General features: G+C 36.5%; 1 protein-coding gene across 1 annotated transcript in view; it reads right to left on the bottom strand.

Moving 5' to 3' along the window:
• Window positions 1-565: 565 nt before the first annotated feature.
• Window positions 566-16,047, bottom strand: part of LOC118735688 (diuretic hormone class 2) — a 66,084-nt gene continuing 50,602 nt past the window's right edge. Inside the window, exons 2-4 of the mRNA XM_036465602.1 lie at window positions 5,414-5,553; window positions 3,274-3,384; window positions 566-1,099 (exon numbers count right to left, since the gene is read on the bottom strand). Of these exons, the coding sequence (XP_036321495.1) occupies window positions 964-1,099; window positions 3,274-3,384; window positions 5,414-5,511 (345 nt within the window). The 5' untranslated portion in view covers window positions 5,512-5,553 and the 3' untranslated portion in view covers window positions 566-963. The remainder of the gene's footprint in view (window positions 1,100-3,273; window positions 3,385-5,413; window positions 5,554-16,047) is intronic.

Raw genomic sequence — 16,047 nt, forward strand, 5'->3', positions numbered from 1 at the left:
ATTTATAGTATTTCAAAAAAAAAATTCACTTTCTCTCGGGGGCCTCAAAGCGTGTGTGTGAGAGTTGTTTGCATTGGTTGTGTTGCTCTTGGTGTTGCTAATGGTGGCTGGATGGTTGGCGTTGCTGTTGTTGTTGGCGATGTTGGATTGCTCGCTGCCATTTCGCCATTTTTTTGTTATTGTTAGTTTTTTGTGGACGCTTAACCTACATACCTACTTAAAGATTTTTTAGATTTTTTCATACTCTTGAAATATTTTATGAATTATTTTTTAAATTGTTCATTCATTTTACAAGTGTCTCTCCGCCCTCGCATGTGCGTTTCTCTGCTTTGTCTTTGTCTATGTCCTTTATATTTCTCAATTCTTTTTTTATGCATTTGAAGCATTTTGTGCACACCTATACTTACAACTACTTATGTATATAGAAAAAAATGCCAACATCGAAATTCGTTTAATTATCATAGTTAAAACTTTTTTTGGAGCAACAGTTTGAGAATTTATTTATTTGGATTCAATTTTTGGTTTTTCATAAAAGTGTTTATGTCCAACACGCATACATATGTAGTTTTCATTTGCATATATTTTTATTAAGTTTTGTTGCTTGTAAGCATAGTAAATTGAAGTTAAATACTGTTCACATTTGTCTTCGTTATCATACATTTGTATATGTATGTATATAAATACATGCCTGTGTAGATTGTAAATAAATACGTATTTTTGGTTTTTTTTGTTTTTGTACTAAAAATACATAGATATAGTATACATAAGTAGGTTAATAAAAAATATTCACTTTAGTTTTCAACAGTTTCTGTAGCACAAGTTTGTGTTTTTTTTTTGTATGCATTTAATGGTTCAACAAATTCGTCTAGAGTTCACTAATAAATCCGGCATAAATTCAAAAATTTTTCAAATCAGTAAATCAGGTTTGTATTCTTTAGTTGTTGTGTTGGACTTGCCAACACTTTAGTCATCAGTTTCAGCACGTCGCCTCCTACCTGGACCGCCAGGGAAATTGGCAGCTGCCAGACCCATGCGATGTTTCGCTTCTTGTGTGCCCGAATAGCCACGCGCCAAACCAAAGTCCACAGTGCGTTTAGAGCTGTGTAAACGGGGAAGAAAGAGAAAGAACTAATTTAGTAAAGAAGTTATATCAATTTGGGATATAGTCTCCATAGTGAAATTTTTTCTATTCATCTATAGCACAGCGCAACAAAAACAAAAAAAAAATAAAATAAAATCGAAACACACGAAGTAATCAATATATTCACGAAATTGTGGGCCAAATATAGAAAAACTGTTTTTTTTTTTAGTTTATCTCTCTGACGTTAGGATGTTTTTTTTAAAAGGATGCCAAAAATTATTTCAAAAATTCAGTGCAATATAGAATAAAAATATGGGTACCAAATGGAAGAGAAAACTCTGCAGAATTAAAAAAACAAAAAAAGTAAAACAAATTTGTTTGGTTAGCAAGGGCGAATAGGTATTTTAATTAATTTTAATTTTTTAAGCTAATACAATTAGAAGGATGAATTTCGATGCAGTAGTCAAGTGTATATTAGCCCTTAACATACAATTTTTTTCAAAAATAATTAACGCAAAATTTCAAGGATATTGAATTACTGAATGCACTTTTTCAGTACCTAATCGTGCTTTTGCACTAAAAAATTTAACCGACTTTGATTCTACAGAATTTTTTCTTTAATTTCATAATCATATTTTTCAAATTCCAAAGTCCTTAACAAAATCCTGACGTCAGAGAGAAAAACGCAGTTCTTCTACATTTGGCCAATATTTTTACGAATATATTTATTTTTTTTTTGTGTGTAAAATTTACTGTCGCACGGTGTTATAAATCGCAAAACATACAGGGTGTTCAATATGTACTCCGAAAAACTTAAGGAGAAGGTAGGGTGGGTGATTACCTCCCACATAAAAAAAAAAAAAACACACTCACAAAATGGTCACCGTTTTTTAAATATCGATATTATTTCAAAAATTAAAAACCACAAAATAGTCCTAATTTTATAATGGTTTCTTAATATCTTTAAACTGCATTGCATTTGAATATGGTAAAGAAAATACCAGGACATATTTTGTAGAAAAAATTTATTTGTAAATGTAGTTAAAGAAAGCATCTGAAAAGGTTCGATTTTTTTTTTTTATTAAAAATACATCAAAATTTCAAAAGTGATGACACTTTTCTAGAGGAAAGTTTGTTCTTGTCGCGGAGGTCACCCCTCAATCTAAATACTTTTTGCTTTTATGATCTCAAATGCAACAAAAAGGAAAATAAGACATTTTATTTAAAAAGGTTGTTTACAGTCTCAAGGTGCCAGCATAAAAAAAAACCATTTACATTTCGCTTCCATCTCTCCGACTTACTCGCCTCTTAACTGCACGGAGATAAACCTCTTTCACGACGAAATCAACGCCGACATTCTTTATCACTTTTACAAAGGAGCCCAAACAACAGTTAGCAATCCTAAAAGACTTGCTTGAGACTAGACGATTAAGGCAGGACTTAGTAGAGCTGTTACAACTAGAATAATAACAACCAATCAAAAATAATCACTGTGGTGACGGCCAAAAACTGACAGAAGTAAATGACCTTTAGAACGGATATGTCAATTCGCGACGCAAAAACTGTATATTGACAGTTAAAGTTCAGTTAGTGGTGTAAGTGTTCTCATTTTATAGCACACATATTATAATAGGAATATTCGCTTTCCTTCACTTCAATTGCGTTCATTCACCTGCTCAAATGAGGAGCTTAGCTTAATGGATTGTAGGCGCATTATTTAAACATTTAATATTCGTAATATTGCGTTTCACCAAATTGACAAACTGCTTTGAATATTTGTGTGTTTACTTAAATAGGATGTGTGTGTGTGTGTGTGTGTGTGCTATTAGATGCTCCACTTGTGGCCAATTTTATTTATGGTCTTTATTTTCACGCCATTGACCATTTGACTTGTGAAACTCATTTAACACTTTCCTCGGCTTTATTTGCACTTAATCGATTTTAAGTTAAAAGAGTATGTATATAAGTGCATAGACATATAATATGTAAATTTGTAACATACAATAACAAAGGACATTCTAGTTCATTAAGTGCGCGTCTAGTAGATAAGGTAAGGGAAACTAATTTCACACAGCACCTCGTAATTTTGAAATGCAAAGCAATAAATACCCATCTGGCTTTGATTTCATAATTAAATTAATAATAATTATATTAGTTTTATTTTGTTTTTCTCTTGTTTGAAAGTTACTCACTTTTCCAGATCATTGCGTGCTCTCATAATCGTTTGGCCGAAACGGGCCATCAGCTCCATTAAAATGTCATCGGGCACCTCCTCCAGCTCATTGTAGTAGCCATTGTTTTGACTGTACATGTATATGTATATGTATGTGCGTATGCGTGTTAATATGCGAGTTGTGTGCGTAGTTTGTGTGGGCGCAAGGCGCATTTATGTTAGCGTTGTTTTGCGACGTATTTCGTTGTTAAGTGTATTGGAAAATAAGAAAAGGCTCATATTAGTATCTTAAGCGCATATTTATTTATGGCTTATGAATTTCTCTGGTTTATAACATTAAAAATATAGTGGCGGACGTAATGATAAGGTCACCTTCAATTGATAAGTTTTAACTATTTTTTTATCAAATTAAATACATATATTCTAATTATTTTTTATAATAAGTTCATAGTAAAAATAAGTTGTATATGGATCTCACGCACAACTGAAGTGAAACTTCTTCTTTTTCTATTATTTTTATTACTACATTACTATTGAACCTGCCAAAATTGATTTTAATATTTTAAGCAGGTGGCAACCCTCTGCAAAAACCTAAAAAATATTCCAAATTCTTCTTCTTGATGCTAGTCACAGTTATAAGCGTTTGTGAGCGGAGCGAAGTGGCTCTAATTTTAAATCACACTGTACCGATAAGAAAGTCCCAACTTCAAAAAGTAAAATGTTATTTCACATCTACAGGCCAAATTCTGTAATTGGCATCCCATTTTGGACGGCGAGTATTTGATGATATTCACAAAAAATGTCTTCGCGTATTATACGCACATAGTTGGAGATAGATATGATTTTTCGAATAGGTGGTAACCCTAATAAAAAATATTTTCAAACTAAAGCCTTTCATAAAACACCTTCGTTTGACACTCACATTTAAACACAATATTTTGTGCATAAGTTAACTAAGTTTAACTTTTCAAACAGGTGGCAACCCTTTTTGAAAGTATTTTCAAACTAAAATCGTTTCAGATCTCTCTTTCGTCTGGCATTGGGATACAAATTTCCATTAACTGATGAATTTGATTTTACAAATACGTGGCAACACTCTAAAATATAGTTTTGAAATAAAGCCATTTTAAACTGATTTCGTTTGAAATACATCTTTTAATAAATCATTTAACATTTAAGAAAAGTTTAACTAATATTTTTAAACCGGTGGCAACCCCATTCAAATACCTCGAGTATATTTTAAATGTTAAAATTAAAGATTTCTTATCACCCTTTCGTTTGAAATCCATATATTAATATTTCATATAACTTATGCATACCTAGATTGAATTCGGTTTTTGAAACAGGTGGCAGCCCTCTTCAAAATGATTTAAAGTAAAATCTTCTGACGCCAGTATTGTGATACATGAATATTTTAATTACCTAATTGACACAACTCTAGTTGAATTTGATTTTTTTAAACATGTGGCAACTTCCTAAATATACATAGTTCGGAAATAAAGCCTTTCGAACTCATTTCTATTGATACCATCTGAGCTGTAAAACTGCAAACCCAAACATTTTCTAAACAAATTTGAAGAAAAATTGTGAAATTTTGATAATTTTTTTAAAATTTTTTTTATAAAATTAGTAACTTGGATTTGTACGGTTTTTGTTATAGAATCAACAATATTTTTATAAAAAAAATTTTTTATTAAAAATAAAAAAAATACTCAAAACTTATCAAAATATGGTGACTTTTTAATTATGTCGGCCACTGTATGCCTGTAAAATGCGTTTTTAAAGGAAATAAGAAGTATTTAGTTTGAATAGTTTTGAGTACCTTTTTCTTTTGAATTTTTATTAGCACTAACATCTTTGCTCAAACTTTAAGTGAAATTTAATTCTTTTATTTTCTTGCTATATCAATAATGGCTCTCTTAATCAACCTTTGAAATTGTAAGAAGTGAGCCATTGCCCTCATAGATGAACGAACCTAAACTAATGGCGTTTTCTTTTCTACAAACATTGTTTGCCTCTCATTGGCCTCTTCTTCTTCGGCCATAACTTAAATGCCTTACTGAAGTAAGAAAACGCATTATGTATACACATAAAAGTTTATAAACAAATTTATAAATTTTGCATAGTTCATCAAAAAATAATTCGTGTCTAGCTACAACTACCTGGGAAATGGCGCGGCCTCCGACGTCGACAGACACAGCGCCCAGCAAACTGCGATGAAAGCCAAATAGGAGCAGAATAGCTTATTTGACATCATTGTGGTTGTTTTTGTGGTTTCTTTTGCTTGGCAAGACTGGAGCTGCAAAGGAAAGAGAAATAAGAAATTATGTAAATTTTGGTTATTAGATATCATTTACGGTTAATGAGTAAGCTAAAAATTGCTAGCTAAGCAGATACTATTTTTTGGCAACCTTTTTGGAGTTTGCCATAACGAAAAACTGATATATCGTGTGCAACTTACCTATGTACGGGTGTGCAAGAAACATCCACATCCAATACTAAAAAATGTATACTCCTTATTTACCCCCCCTCCACCCTTTCTGATTTCTAAGCTACCAGGTAACGTTTTCAGTTGCTTTTGCCCATTATAATTCAATAACGATAAAGCAATCAAAATGAATTAACTTAGCCAGACACCTATTAATTTGAAGGGTGGAAAAAATTGTTGTGTATGCAGGGGAACTTGCGACCAATCAAGGTGTACAGCTTATAACTTGAAGCAATCAATAAAAAAAATGTAGGTATCTACATATGTATTTATGCACCTATGTACGGATGCTATGTGAATTTTAAAGATGTTACTTTTGAGATGTGTTCAGCACAAATAAACTAAGTATTGTGTGTGTGTGTGTGTGTGTGTGTGTGTGTGTGTGTGTGTGAAATCAACGGTAGAATGGATATTGTACACATTTCCTTGGATAGAGTGGATAGAATGACGACAATATTGACGCAAACATATCCATATGCATACATACAAGCTTAACAGAAATACAAATTTATGCACATAAGTACTCAACGGAAACTTGCGTTACTCATATTTTGCACGATCTTAATAAATATGATACAATTTTGGCATACATAGGTAGAGAGGAGATTTTCTAGAGCTTTTTGAACTTGGAAGATTAGATTAAACAAGTAAGGGTGCTGGTCACACAGAAAGCCGAGCGGTGCCAAGCGAAACAAGGCGGAACAAAGCGAAGCTGCTGTCGTTCACACTGAACGAAGCGAAGCGGAGCTTTTCTTACGGACTCGGCTGTAAAGATACCACAAAATTTCCCGTCAATGAAAAGCGGCAAAATATTTGCTCAATTTTATTCAAAATATTAGTTCTAAGATTCGTTTTTATTTGGATATTTCGATTTCTTGTGTGTATGAAAATCATGAGGCTGAAAAATTTAATAGAAAATACAAAATCACAAAACTGCTTTGCCTTCAGGTACAAAAGGTTTCTGAAGAAGCTTGCTGTATGAACACTTTCATATAGCTACAGCAACTTGGAAAACTTCACTCAGCTCGGAACGGCCTCGCTCGGCTCGGCTCCGCTTTCTATGTGAACGTACCCTAATTTTTAAGCAAAAAACAAAACCGGCTTCAATTCTCATATAAAAGTTTAAAACCAAATTAGTATGGGACCACCTGTGAGGTAACACTTTTCCTTCAAAGAAATCGGTTAACGTTGTCCAAAGTTATGCGGTAACATACATAAAAGAATATGTATACATATATATATATGTCTCGTCGAATTGATTGATTTTTGTGGAGTCGATTAAAAAAACAATAATTTTCATGATTCTTAGCGAAATTATGTGATACTACCATAAACTTAATTAGCCTACCGTAGCATAACATACTAGGGGTATTCTCGAGGTCTTGCAAAGCCCTTGTACGGTGCATGGATTGCACGGTTTGCAAAGCTGTCCCATTGGAAAATCGAGTTTTACCATTAGAAAGGAAAGGAAGGACCATAGGAAAAGTCGTAGCTGCTTCTTCGTCAAGCGTCCTGCCTAGCCACTAAAGTTCTAATTATGGCATACTGCAACAACCATCATTTGAATTAGGTTGTCTACACTTAGACCTAAATACAAGGTGAAGCAAAATCTTTCACTCGATGGTCTATGGCTGTATTTTGTAACGACTTTCTCCAAAAGGGCTGCTTAAAAGATGAGAGGATAAAGAATAGGTGCATGCACTTCAGCGGTTCTGCATACCTTGCTACGCTACAGCTTAGCTCAGGGCAATGGGCGTGGGCTTGCGTCCGTACATACAGCGAAAGTCTTACAAAAAAAAATATATAAGTATGCAGATATAGAGAGAAATTGAACGTAAAGAAACCGGCCTACGAAACCAAATGAAGCAGCAAAATCAATTAAGAAGGAAAATGTCCAAGAAAACGCAAAAAGAAAAATACCCTACAACCACTCGGAACTGGAGGGGAGAGAAGATGGCATTTCTCCCTCTGCCTTTACCCACCCTACCTGTTAATAGAGGTTTCCTTCATTCTATTAACCCAACTAATCTCTTATTTCACCTCACCATGACCTTATCCTACATTTCGTCCACATCATAATTCAAATTACCACGACATTTTAGTATATGAACTTCAAGAGATTTAATGCCAGATTCGCCATTAAAATATATACAACGAAAACAATTCCTTATAGTCTAGGTATTATATTTTCCTAACAATATAAAAAAAAAATCTTACAACCTAAGTATTAACTGCCGAGCTTAATTCAGGCGTTTAGAAACGAAAACAAAACCACAAAGGTATCGCTTAACATTTAACTAATGAAGAATCAAACTTATGTTAACATACAACAACGTATGAATACAGGAAGTTAATAATGATAAAGGCGATCAAACTTACTTGCAGTGTAAACAGCATCAATGCGACGATGGGCCCAGCGACGACGATGATGTTCGAGAGTTCGATCCAACTTATTTACTTTTCTTTTGTTCGTGTTGGACGTGGGTGTGGTTCGCCTTTAACTCTTATTTATACATGTATGAACTTAATCCTAATTACCAACACTAAAACTAGCAAAATTTAAGTAAATTTAGTGAAATTGACCAAATGTCTTAAAGCGACGTAGAAAAGAAAAGAACTTTAATCAACTTAAATATTTACGTAGAGTTAGTCGATTTGACTTGGTGATCAACTAAGAAGACAAAACACTTCAATGTATATCAAAATTCTGTAGGCATCAACTCCATTACTTTCTTTTGATCACCAAAACAAATATCAAATTGAGTAGCTTTTAAATGCTTACAATCTTATGTTCAACTCTTCAAGCAACATATTTCTTTTATTCAGATTTTTTTTTTTTTTTTTTTTTTTTTTTTTGTGTTTATATTAAGCTTGAAATCATTTGCTTTTAACCAGGATGTTTCTGCAAACCTTTATCGTAACACTCTCAATGCAATTTTGTAAAAGTACTCTTAATGTTTCTGCCTGAGAATTTTACTTCTTTTTCCTACGCTCGAAACCTTCTTTTTGTTGAAGATTAAACTTATTTTAAGTTCGCAGTTAGTTGTAAGCAGCTATCATTTAAATTCTCCTATTCAAATCAAAATTTTTTTTTTTTTTTTTTTTAAGAGTGGATAAGAAAATCGACGCAGAGCGTGATTTCCGGAACGATGTGAGGAAATGTAGATCACTGCAGTTCGCCGAGTGCGACTCCTTCACAATGGCCCATGAAATGTCCGTCTCCGTGGAGGCTTATGCTTGGTGGAGAACTTTCGGCCGCCTTTTCGGCACCATAGGTGACCTCCAACGGTTTCAAAGATTTCCGCAGACAGCGGTATCAGGACTGAAAGTTTAATTTCACATGAACCCACAGGATTTAAGAACTGAGCCGCTTTGACCTACATACCTTAGTTTGTACTCCGTGTCCAAATTTCGAGATGGAAGTTATATTCGGAACTATGTTTTCGAATCTCCGATTAAATGAAAAGTTTGCACTAATTAATTTCTATGGGGACTTATGAAATCTTTTACACTTTGTATAATAACTTTAATAAGTGTCGCCAAAATTTTCGCACTTGTGCCTGGGATGACTGATTAGCGTGAACTGTACAAGAAAAGAAGTTAAACTTCTAATGAAGTATGTTTAGCGGTCTACGTTTGCCCTTGAACTATAGCAATTTTATGCACAACGGTACATGCCTAGACTATGTACTAGTATACCTAAGTTATGTACTAGTATAACTAAACTATGTACTAGTATTTAGCGAGGATTTAATGCGAGCTGCGTAGGTGCATTGGCATGTATCGGCCGGTTGCAGCTCCCACGAACCGGTTCTTTATGTAGTCACGTCATCCGTCGCCTGACCACACCTATGTACATACACATGTGCATACAAGCTTAGCAGCGTGATAGTGGTATGCGGGAGTTGCTGATATCATCTCATTATCAGCGAAGCGAGCGTAATACCTAGCCCTGCGCGTGGTTCGAGACGCGAACATCCCAGTGGTATATTCTCTTGGTACCTTACCCTCACAAACTCCCCCACCCAGACAAATGGTAACGATGCAGGGCGGAAGTTACCATGTGAAATTACATAGGTCGTGACTACCAAATGTCTTTTGCATGGTAGGTACCTTTGCTCTTGCCTTCAATGTCTTCGAGCATATAATACGCGTTTCCTAGCCTCTTAATACTTTCGCCTTTATACCCCTAGGAGCCAGTTTTGCGTTGAAATGTTTTATCAAATTGCTTTGGGCGAAGTTCCTCCTTATCACCTCTTGACCCGGATAAAACTCTCGCGGGCGTGAACGCAAATTATAAGTCCGGGCATTTTTGTTATACGCGGCTTGCATCTTGCTATTTATGGTATCTCGTATCTCTGCAAATTGGTCTTCCCTCGCGAGCTTAGCAGTGCCTTCGGAAAGGAGGCCTACTTTTTTCAAAACTTTGTAGTCGTCTCCATGTGTTAGCATATTCTGTCCAAAAAGTACGTAGTAAGGTGATGTACCTATAGTATGGTGTAAACTATTTCGCAACGAACAATTTATGCTGCTTATGTACTTGTCCCAATCACGCTGATCTTTACGAATGAATGATCTCAGAGCTTCATTTACCGAACGGTTTACGCGTTCAGATGCATTCGCTTGAGGGGAGTACACAGCAGTTCGGACATGACTAATTCCAAACTTGGCTAAGAAAGCTATAAATTCCTTTGAAGTAAACTGGCTACCATTATCGGATACAACAGTTTCAGGAACGCCATAACAGTCGAAAATTTCTTCTTTAAGGTACTGAGTAATGAGGTTAGTGCTAAATTTCCTTATTGGTTTAAGAAACGTAAATTTGGTAAAATGGTCAAGAATTATAAGAATTCCGATATTACCTCTCTTTGACCTTGGAAATGGTCCAATAAGGTCAATATATACGCGCTGAAATGGTCGCTCTGACTCCACCATTTGACCCATTGGTGGTCGTAGTGAGTAGGTAGGTACTTTTGATGTTTTACACAAGCCACAAGAAAGGACATATTTGCGCACATCCTTCACCATTCCTGGCCAGTACAGATTTCTTCGTATCCGTTCTAAAGTTTTTGCCACACCGCCATGAGCCGAGGTAGGCGTATTATGAGCCGCGTACATTACACTTTCTCTCAGTTCTACGGGAACTAATAGCTTCCATTCGTCCGCTTCCCTATCATCTTCACTGCTGAAGTATGCACGATAATAAATGTATTTGTCGATTACCTTATAATCGGGTAACTCACTGTTTTCAAACTTCTCCCGTAATTCTTTATACTCAGTAGATTCAAAAAATTCAGAGTCTAAGTCTATTTCCGGCATAGTCTCTAGCTCCAACGCAGCGATACCTCCTTGGTCATCTTCGAACATTCGTGATAAAGCATCAGCCACTTTGTTTTCACTACCTTTACGGTGTTCAATTGTAAAGTTCAAGCCTTGTAGCTTCAATGCCCACCTTGCTAATCTTCCACTCAGGTCTTTTTGGTGCATAAGCCATTTAAGACTAGCGTGATCGGTTACGACTTTAAAGTCATGTCCCTCGATATAAGGCCTAAATTTATGAATAGCTAGCACGACCGCAAGACATTCTAATTCCGTGACCGTATAATTGCGTTGGGCTTTATTTAACTTATGGGACATGTAGGCTATAGGTTTTTCGTCCCCACATTCATCGGCTTGCGCTAAAAGAGCACCTACGCCGCATTGGCTGGCATCACACTGTACTATGAATGGCTTAGAATAGTTTGGATGTATTAACAATGGAGCTGTTGTAAGTTTTTCTTTTATAGAATCAAAAGCGTTTTGAGCACCTGCATTCCAATTAAATTTCTTTTTCTTAGTTAAGAGCTCCGTAAGCGGAAAAGTAAGACTAGCATAGTCCGAAATGAAGCGGCGATACCACCCAGTCATGCCTAGAAATTGTCGAATGTGGCGAACTGTTTTCGGAACAGGATATTCGGTGATTGCCTTCACTTTTTCGTCATCGACTGCTATCGAACCATTGCCAACTACGAACCCCAGGTATTTTACTCGGCTCAACCCGAATTTGCTCTTGCTGACATTAATAGTTAATCCTGCTTTCCTTAGTTGGGCAGCAACTTCTAGCAAGTGGGTTATATGTTCTTCGAATGATGATGAAACTACCAGTAAGTCATCGAGATAAACAAATACGTGCGTTTTTAGCTGGTATGGGATGACTTTGTCCATCAAGCGACACATGGTCTGTGGGGCATTACACAGTCCAAACGGCATGCGCGTGAATTGGTATAATGGACGATTGGGCACGGTGAATGCTGTTTTTGGTCGTGATTCGGGTGATAGACTAATTTGCCAGAAGGCGTCTTTCAAGTCTATTTTCGAAATGCAATGCACTGGTGGTATGCGTGACAGAAGTCCGTCTATATTCGGTATTGGATATGCGTCTTTTATCGTCAATTCATTTAGCTTCCTGGAGTCTAAACAAAACCTTGCTTTCCCTGGTTTAACTATTAAAACACCTGGTGAGGACCATGGTGACTCTCCTGCCTCCTCAATCACACCTAACCCAATCATCCGGTCAATCTCCTTACATAGGATCTTTTCCATTGCTGGAGAGATCGGGTAATAACGTTGTTTTACCGGAATGGCATCACCAGTATTTATTTTATGTTCTACAAGAGTGGTTAACCCAAGTCCCTCTTTCTCAAACGACGGAAATGCAGATGTTGTCATTTCTAACTGGCATCGCTGTGAAGACGTCAGTGGAAGCGAATCTCCATCTTCTTCAAAAGAAAGTTGGCTGATGGCTGGCATTGGCGTGATTTCTAACCCAAAGGTCTGCCAAAAGTCCATGCCGCAAATGACGTCATTTGCTACGGAAGGCACAATTAAAAATTCTATTAATTTGTCTTGATTGTTGAATGATAACGGAATCGCAATTGTTCCTGCCACATTTTGTTTATTTCCGTCCGCGGTTCGTACAGTTCCTAACACTTTTTTATATATTCGATTGGGGTCTTCAACAATTGTTTTAGCTAAGTTTGAACCTATGCAGCTTTCGTTGGCTCCGCTATCTAAAAGAGCAAGATACGTCTTGCCCAAAATACTTAAATTGGCATATGGGCGAATATCACAGCCATTATAGGCGATGGATGATATTACCATTTTCCGCAAAGCTTTTTTCCGAGTAAAAAACTCTCGTATGCGCCTAGCTGACCTAGCTTGACGAACATTTCTGGTATGATCTCCAAAAATTTCAGCCCTAACTCGTTTGTATTCCGCCAGCCTAACATGATACGGTCTTCTTAAAGATTCTCGCTGTTTACTACTATAATTAGGATTTTCTTCACAATCTAACTTCGGTTGTAACTTAGCTATTTCGATCGAATTGGGTAACGTTTTTGTAAAGTCTACACATAATTGATTAGAATTTTTATTGACTTTTTCTAGGTCCGAGGTCGATTTGTTGGACGCCCGTCTTTCGTTCGACGAGCATCCGTCTTTACGTTTTCCGAAAGCGATTTGCAATTAGCACAAGTCGGTTTATACGAATCTTTAGTTCCACAGCTATAGCAGAATATCGTTCTGGGCTTCAAGCAGTCGTGGTACCGGTGACCTAACTCTTCGCAATTCCAACATTTTAGCTGATTTGAGGAAATCGCATCGATTTCAGCGGTTTGTACGGTCTCAACTGCTTCATCGTCCGCATTGTCGTGAACGATTTCAAAAACTTGCTTGCGTACCAGATTATTTCGTGATCCTGAACTGTGTAGATCGCGGAAAAACTTTTCGTGCTTGCGAACCTCTTTACGTAACGTATGAATATCGCGTATCTCCAAATGCAACAGTTCATGCCGCAGATCCGGTTTCAAGTTCCTCACTAAAATTTCTACCAATTCAGTTTCATTTAACGGAAATCTAAGCCTATCGCACATTAACATCACCGCATCGAAAAATTCGTCAAATAATTCTGACGGCTTTTGTTTACGTCGCCTAATGTCATCCCGAATCTCGGAGTCAGTGGAGTAGTCTTTGAATTGGCGACGCATTGCTTCACACATCTCAAACCATTCTAAGGTGTCAACATGTTGGCGATATCTCCAAAACCATTGAAGTGCTTTTCCATCAAAGATGGAGTGGACGTGTTGACACAAGACATCAAAATTCCCATTTAAATGCAAGGATGTTAAAGTATTAATCCTATATATAAATTGATCTATTGACATGCTGTCTGAAGAGCCACTATATCTTATTTGCCAATTCCTGATTAGATTAGATATCTTTTCATTAGCTAACCATATGTTACCTACTCCAAGTGACTCAGTTCTGCGGTGGTTATTAAAAATGCGCCTAGAGCTTCGTTCCTCATATGGAGCTTCGCGAGACCATTCTCCTGGTACGTCCTGTCTAGTATGGTCAGGGGGTGAGGTCCTTTGACGATCCACCTGCATACTTTGAAACATAGATCTCACTTCGCTCAGAAGAGTGCTTGTCATTTCATTGCGAAAATCTACCAACGCCTGAGCAACTATTTCTTGTACTTTACGTTCCGATATCGTACTTGGATGGGATGCCTGTGTTGCAGGAGCCCTATGCTGATTGCTAGGACTCTGTGCTCGTTCTGTCGTTTGGGGATTACCTGAAGTATTTCGAAGTTGAGGGTTTCCCTGAGCGTATCTTCGGGTATTTCGCCGGTCACGAGGGATCGCACCAGTCGTTCGTTCGACTCCTTCAGTATTCGGTTTCAAGTCAGTTAGACTGCATGCTTGACGGCAAATTGGACAAGTCGGATTTTTATCTAACCAAGTACGAAGACAACTCAAGTGAAACTTATGTTTGCAAGCTGTCTCCACCTTGTCGCCATCCGAATGTACACTTTCATTACATATGGAACAAGTAGCGTTATTCATTTTATCCGTTTCTACGCCCCCAGAGGCATTATTGGGGCTATGGGTAATCGGCATTGTTATTCCAACAAAAATCAATTTGAAAATTCCAAATTCTTAACCGAACAAAAAAAACAAAACAATTTGTAAAAGCTCTCTTAGAATATAAGAACTTGTATTCTAATCACCAACAAAAAATCTATGTCGCTTCAGCCTTATCTCAAACGGAAATAAACTCGCTTTCAAGAAGAACAAAAATTTCGCAAAAATGATTTGTGGACTACTTTGTGGGGTAAGTCATGGCGGATAACCAAAGGCAAAAAAAAACAAGGCTATTCAATGTTCCTGGTTGTTGTAAGAAAAAAAAATTGGCCGCAAAAAAAAAATTTACTATTAAAATCTCTGCGACTCTTCCGGTATGTCGCTGTCACGTTTGCAACAATAAGTATCCAGAAAGAAGTCGAAGATTTTTGCATTTAAAACAAGGGTATGCAATCGATATAGGACCAATTTGTCACAACTCCACTTATTTCAAATACAACAGCGAAAAAAAAATATAAACAAAAATGTGCTTCAGAATGTTAATTCGGCGGTAAGTAATTGAGATAACCCCAAAACTAGAGTCCTGCTTCCTTAGCATTCTGTCTTATAAGTGAAATCGGTTAGCGCTTAGTAAAATGTACGGTGGGAATCCGAAATTATCCGCATTCTATAAATCCAGCTTCTTTTACAAAGGCTAGAAAAAAAAAATTCAATTATTTGGAGCTTTGACGAGAGTGGTCTTTGGTTGAATGACTATATTTCAGAGGTTTAATACTTCTTTTTTTTTTTTTCACAAACTATGCTTATTAAATGAAATATACAGCTCGTCGTCGCCCCACGTTGGGCGCCATTATTTTTCTGTAACGACTTTCTCCAAAAGGGCTGCTTAAAAGATGAGAGGATAAAGAATAGGTGCATGCACTTCAGCGGTTCTGCATACCTTGCTACGCTACAGCTTAGCTCAGGGCAATGGGCGTGGGCTTGCGTCCGTACATACAGCGAAAGAAAAAAATATATAAGTATGCAGATATAGAGAGAAATTGAACGTAAAGAAACCGGCCTACGAAACCAAATGAAGCAGCAAAATCAATTAAGAAGGAAAATGTCCAAGAAAACGCAAAAAGAAAAATACCCTACAACCACTCGGAACTGGAGGGGAGAGAAGATGGCATTTCTCCCTCTGCCTTTACCCACCCTACCTGTTAATAGAGGTTTCCTTCATTCTATTAACCCAACTAATCTCTTATTTCACCTCACCATGACCTTATCCTACATTTCGTCCACATCATAATTCAAATTACCACGACATTTTAGTATATGAACTTCAAGAGATTTAATGCCAGATTCGCCATTAAAATATATACAACGAAAACAATTCCTTATAGTCTAGGTATTATATTTT

The sequence above is a fragment of the Rhagoletis pomonella genome, unplaced genomic scaffold, assembly GCF_013731165.1.
Source record: "Rhagoletis pomonella isolate Grant_MI unplaced genomic scaffold, Rhpom_1.0 Rhpom_scaffold_00003, whole genome shotgun sequence".
Taxonomy (NCBI): Eukaryota; Metazoa; Arthropoda; class Insecta; order Diptera; family Tephritidae; genus Rhagoletis; species Rhagoletis pomonella.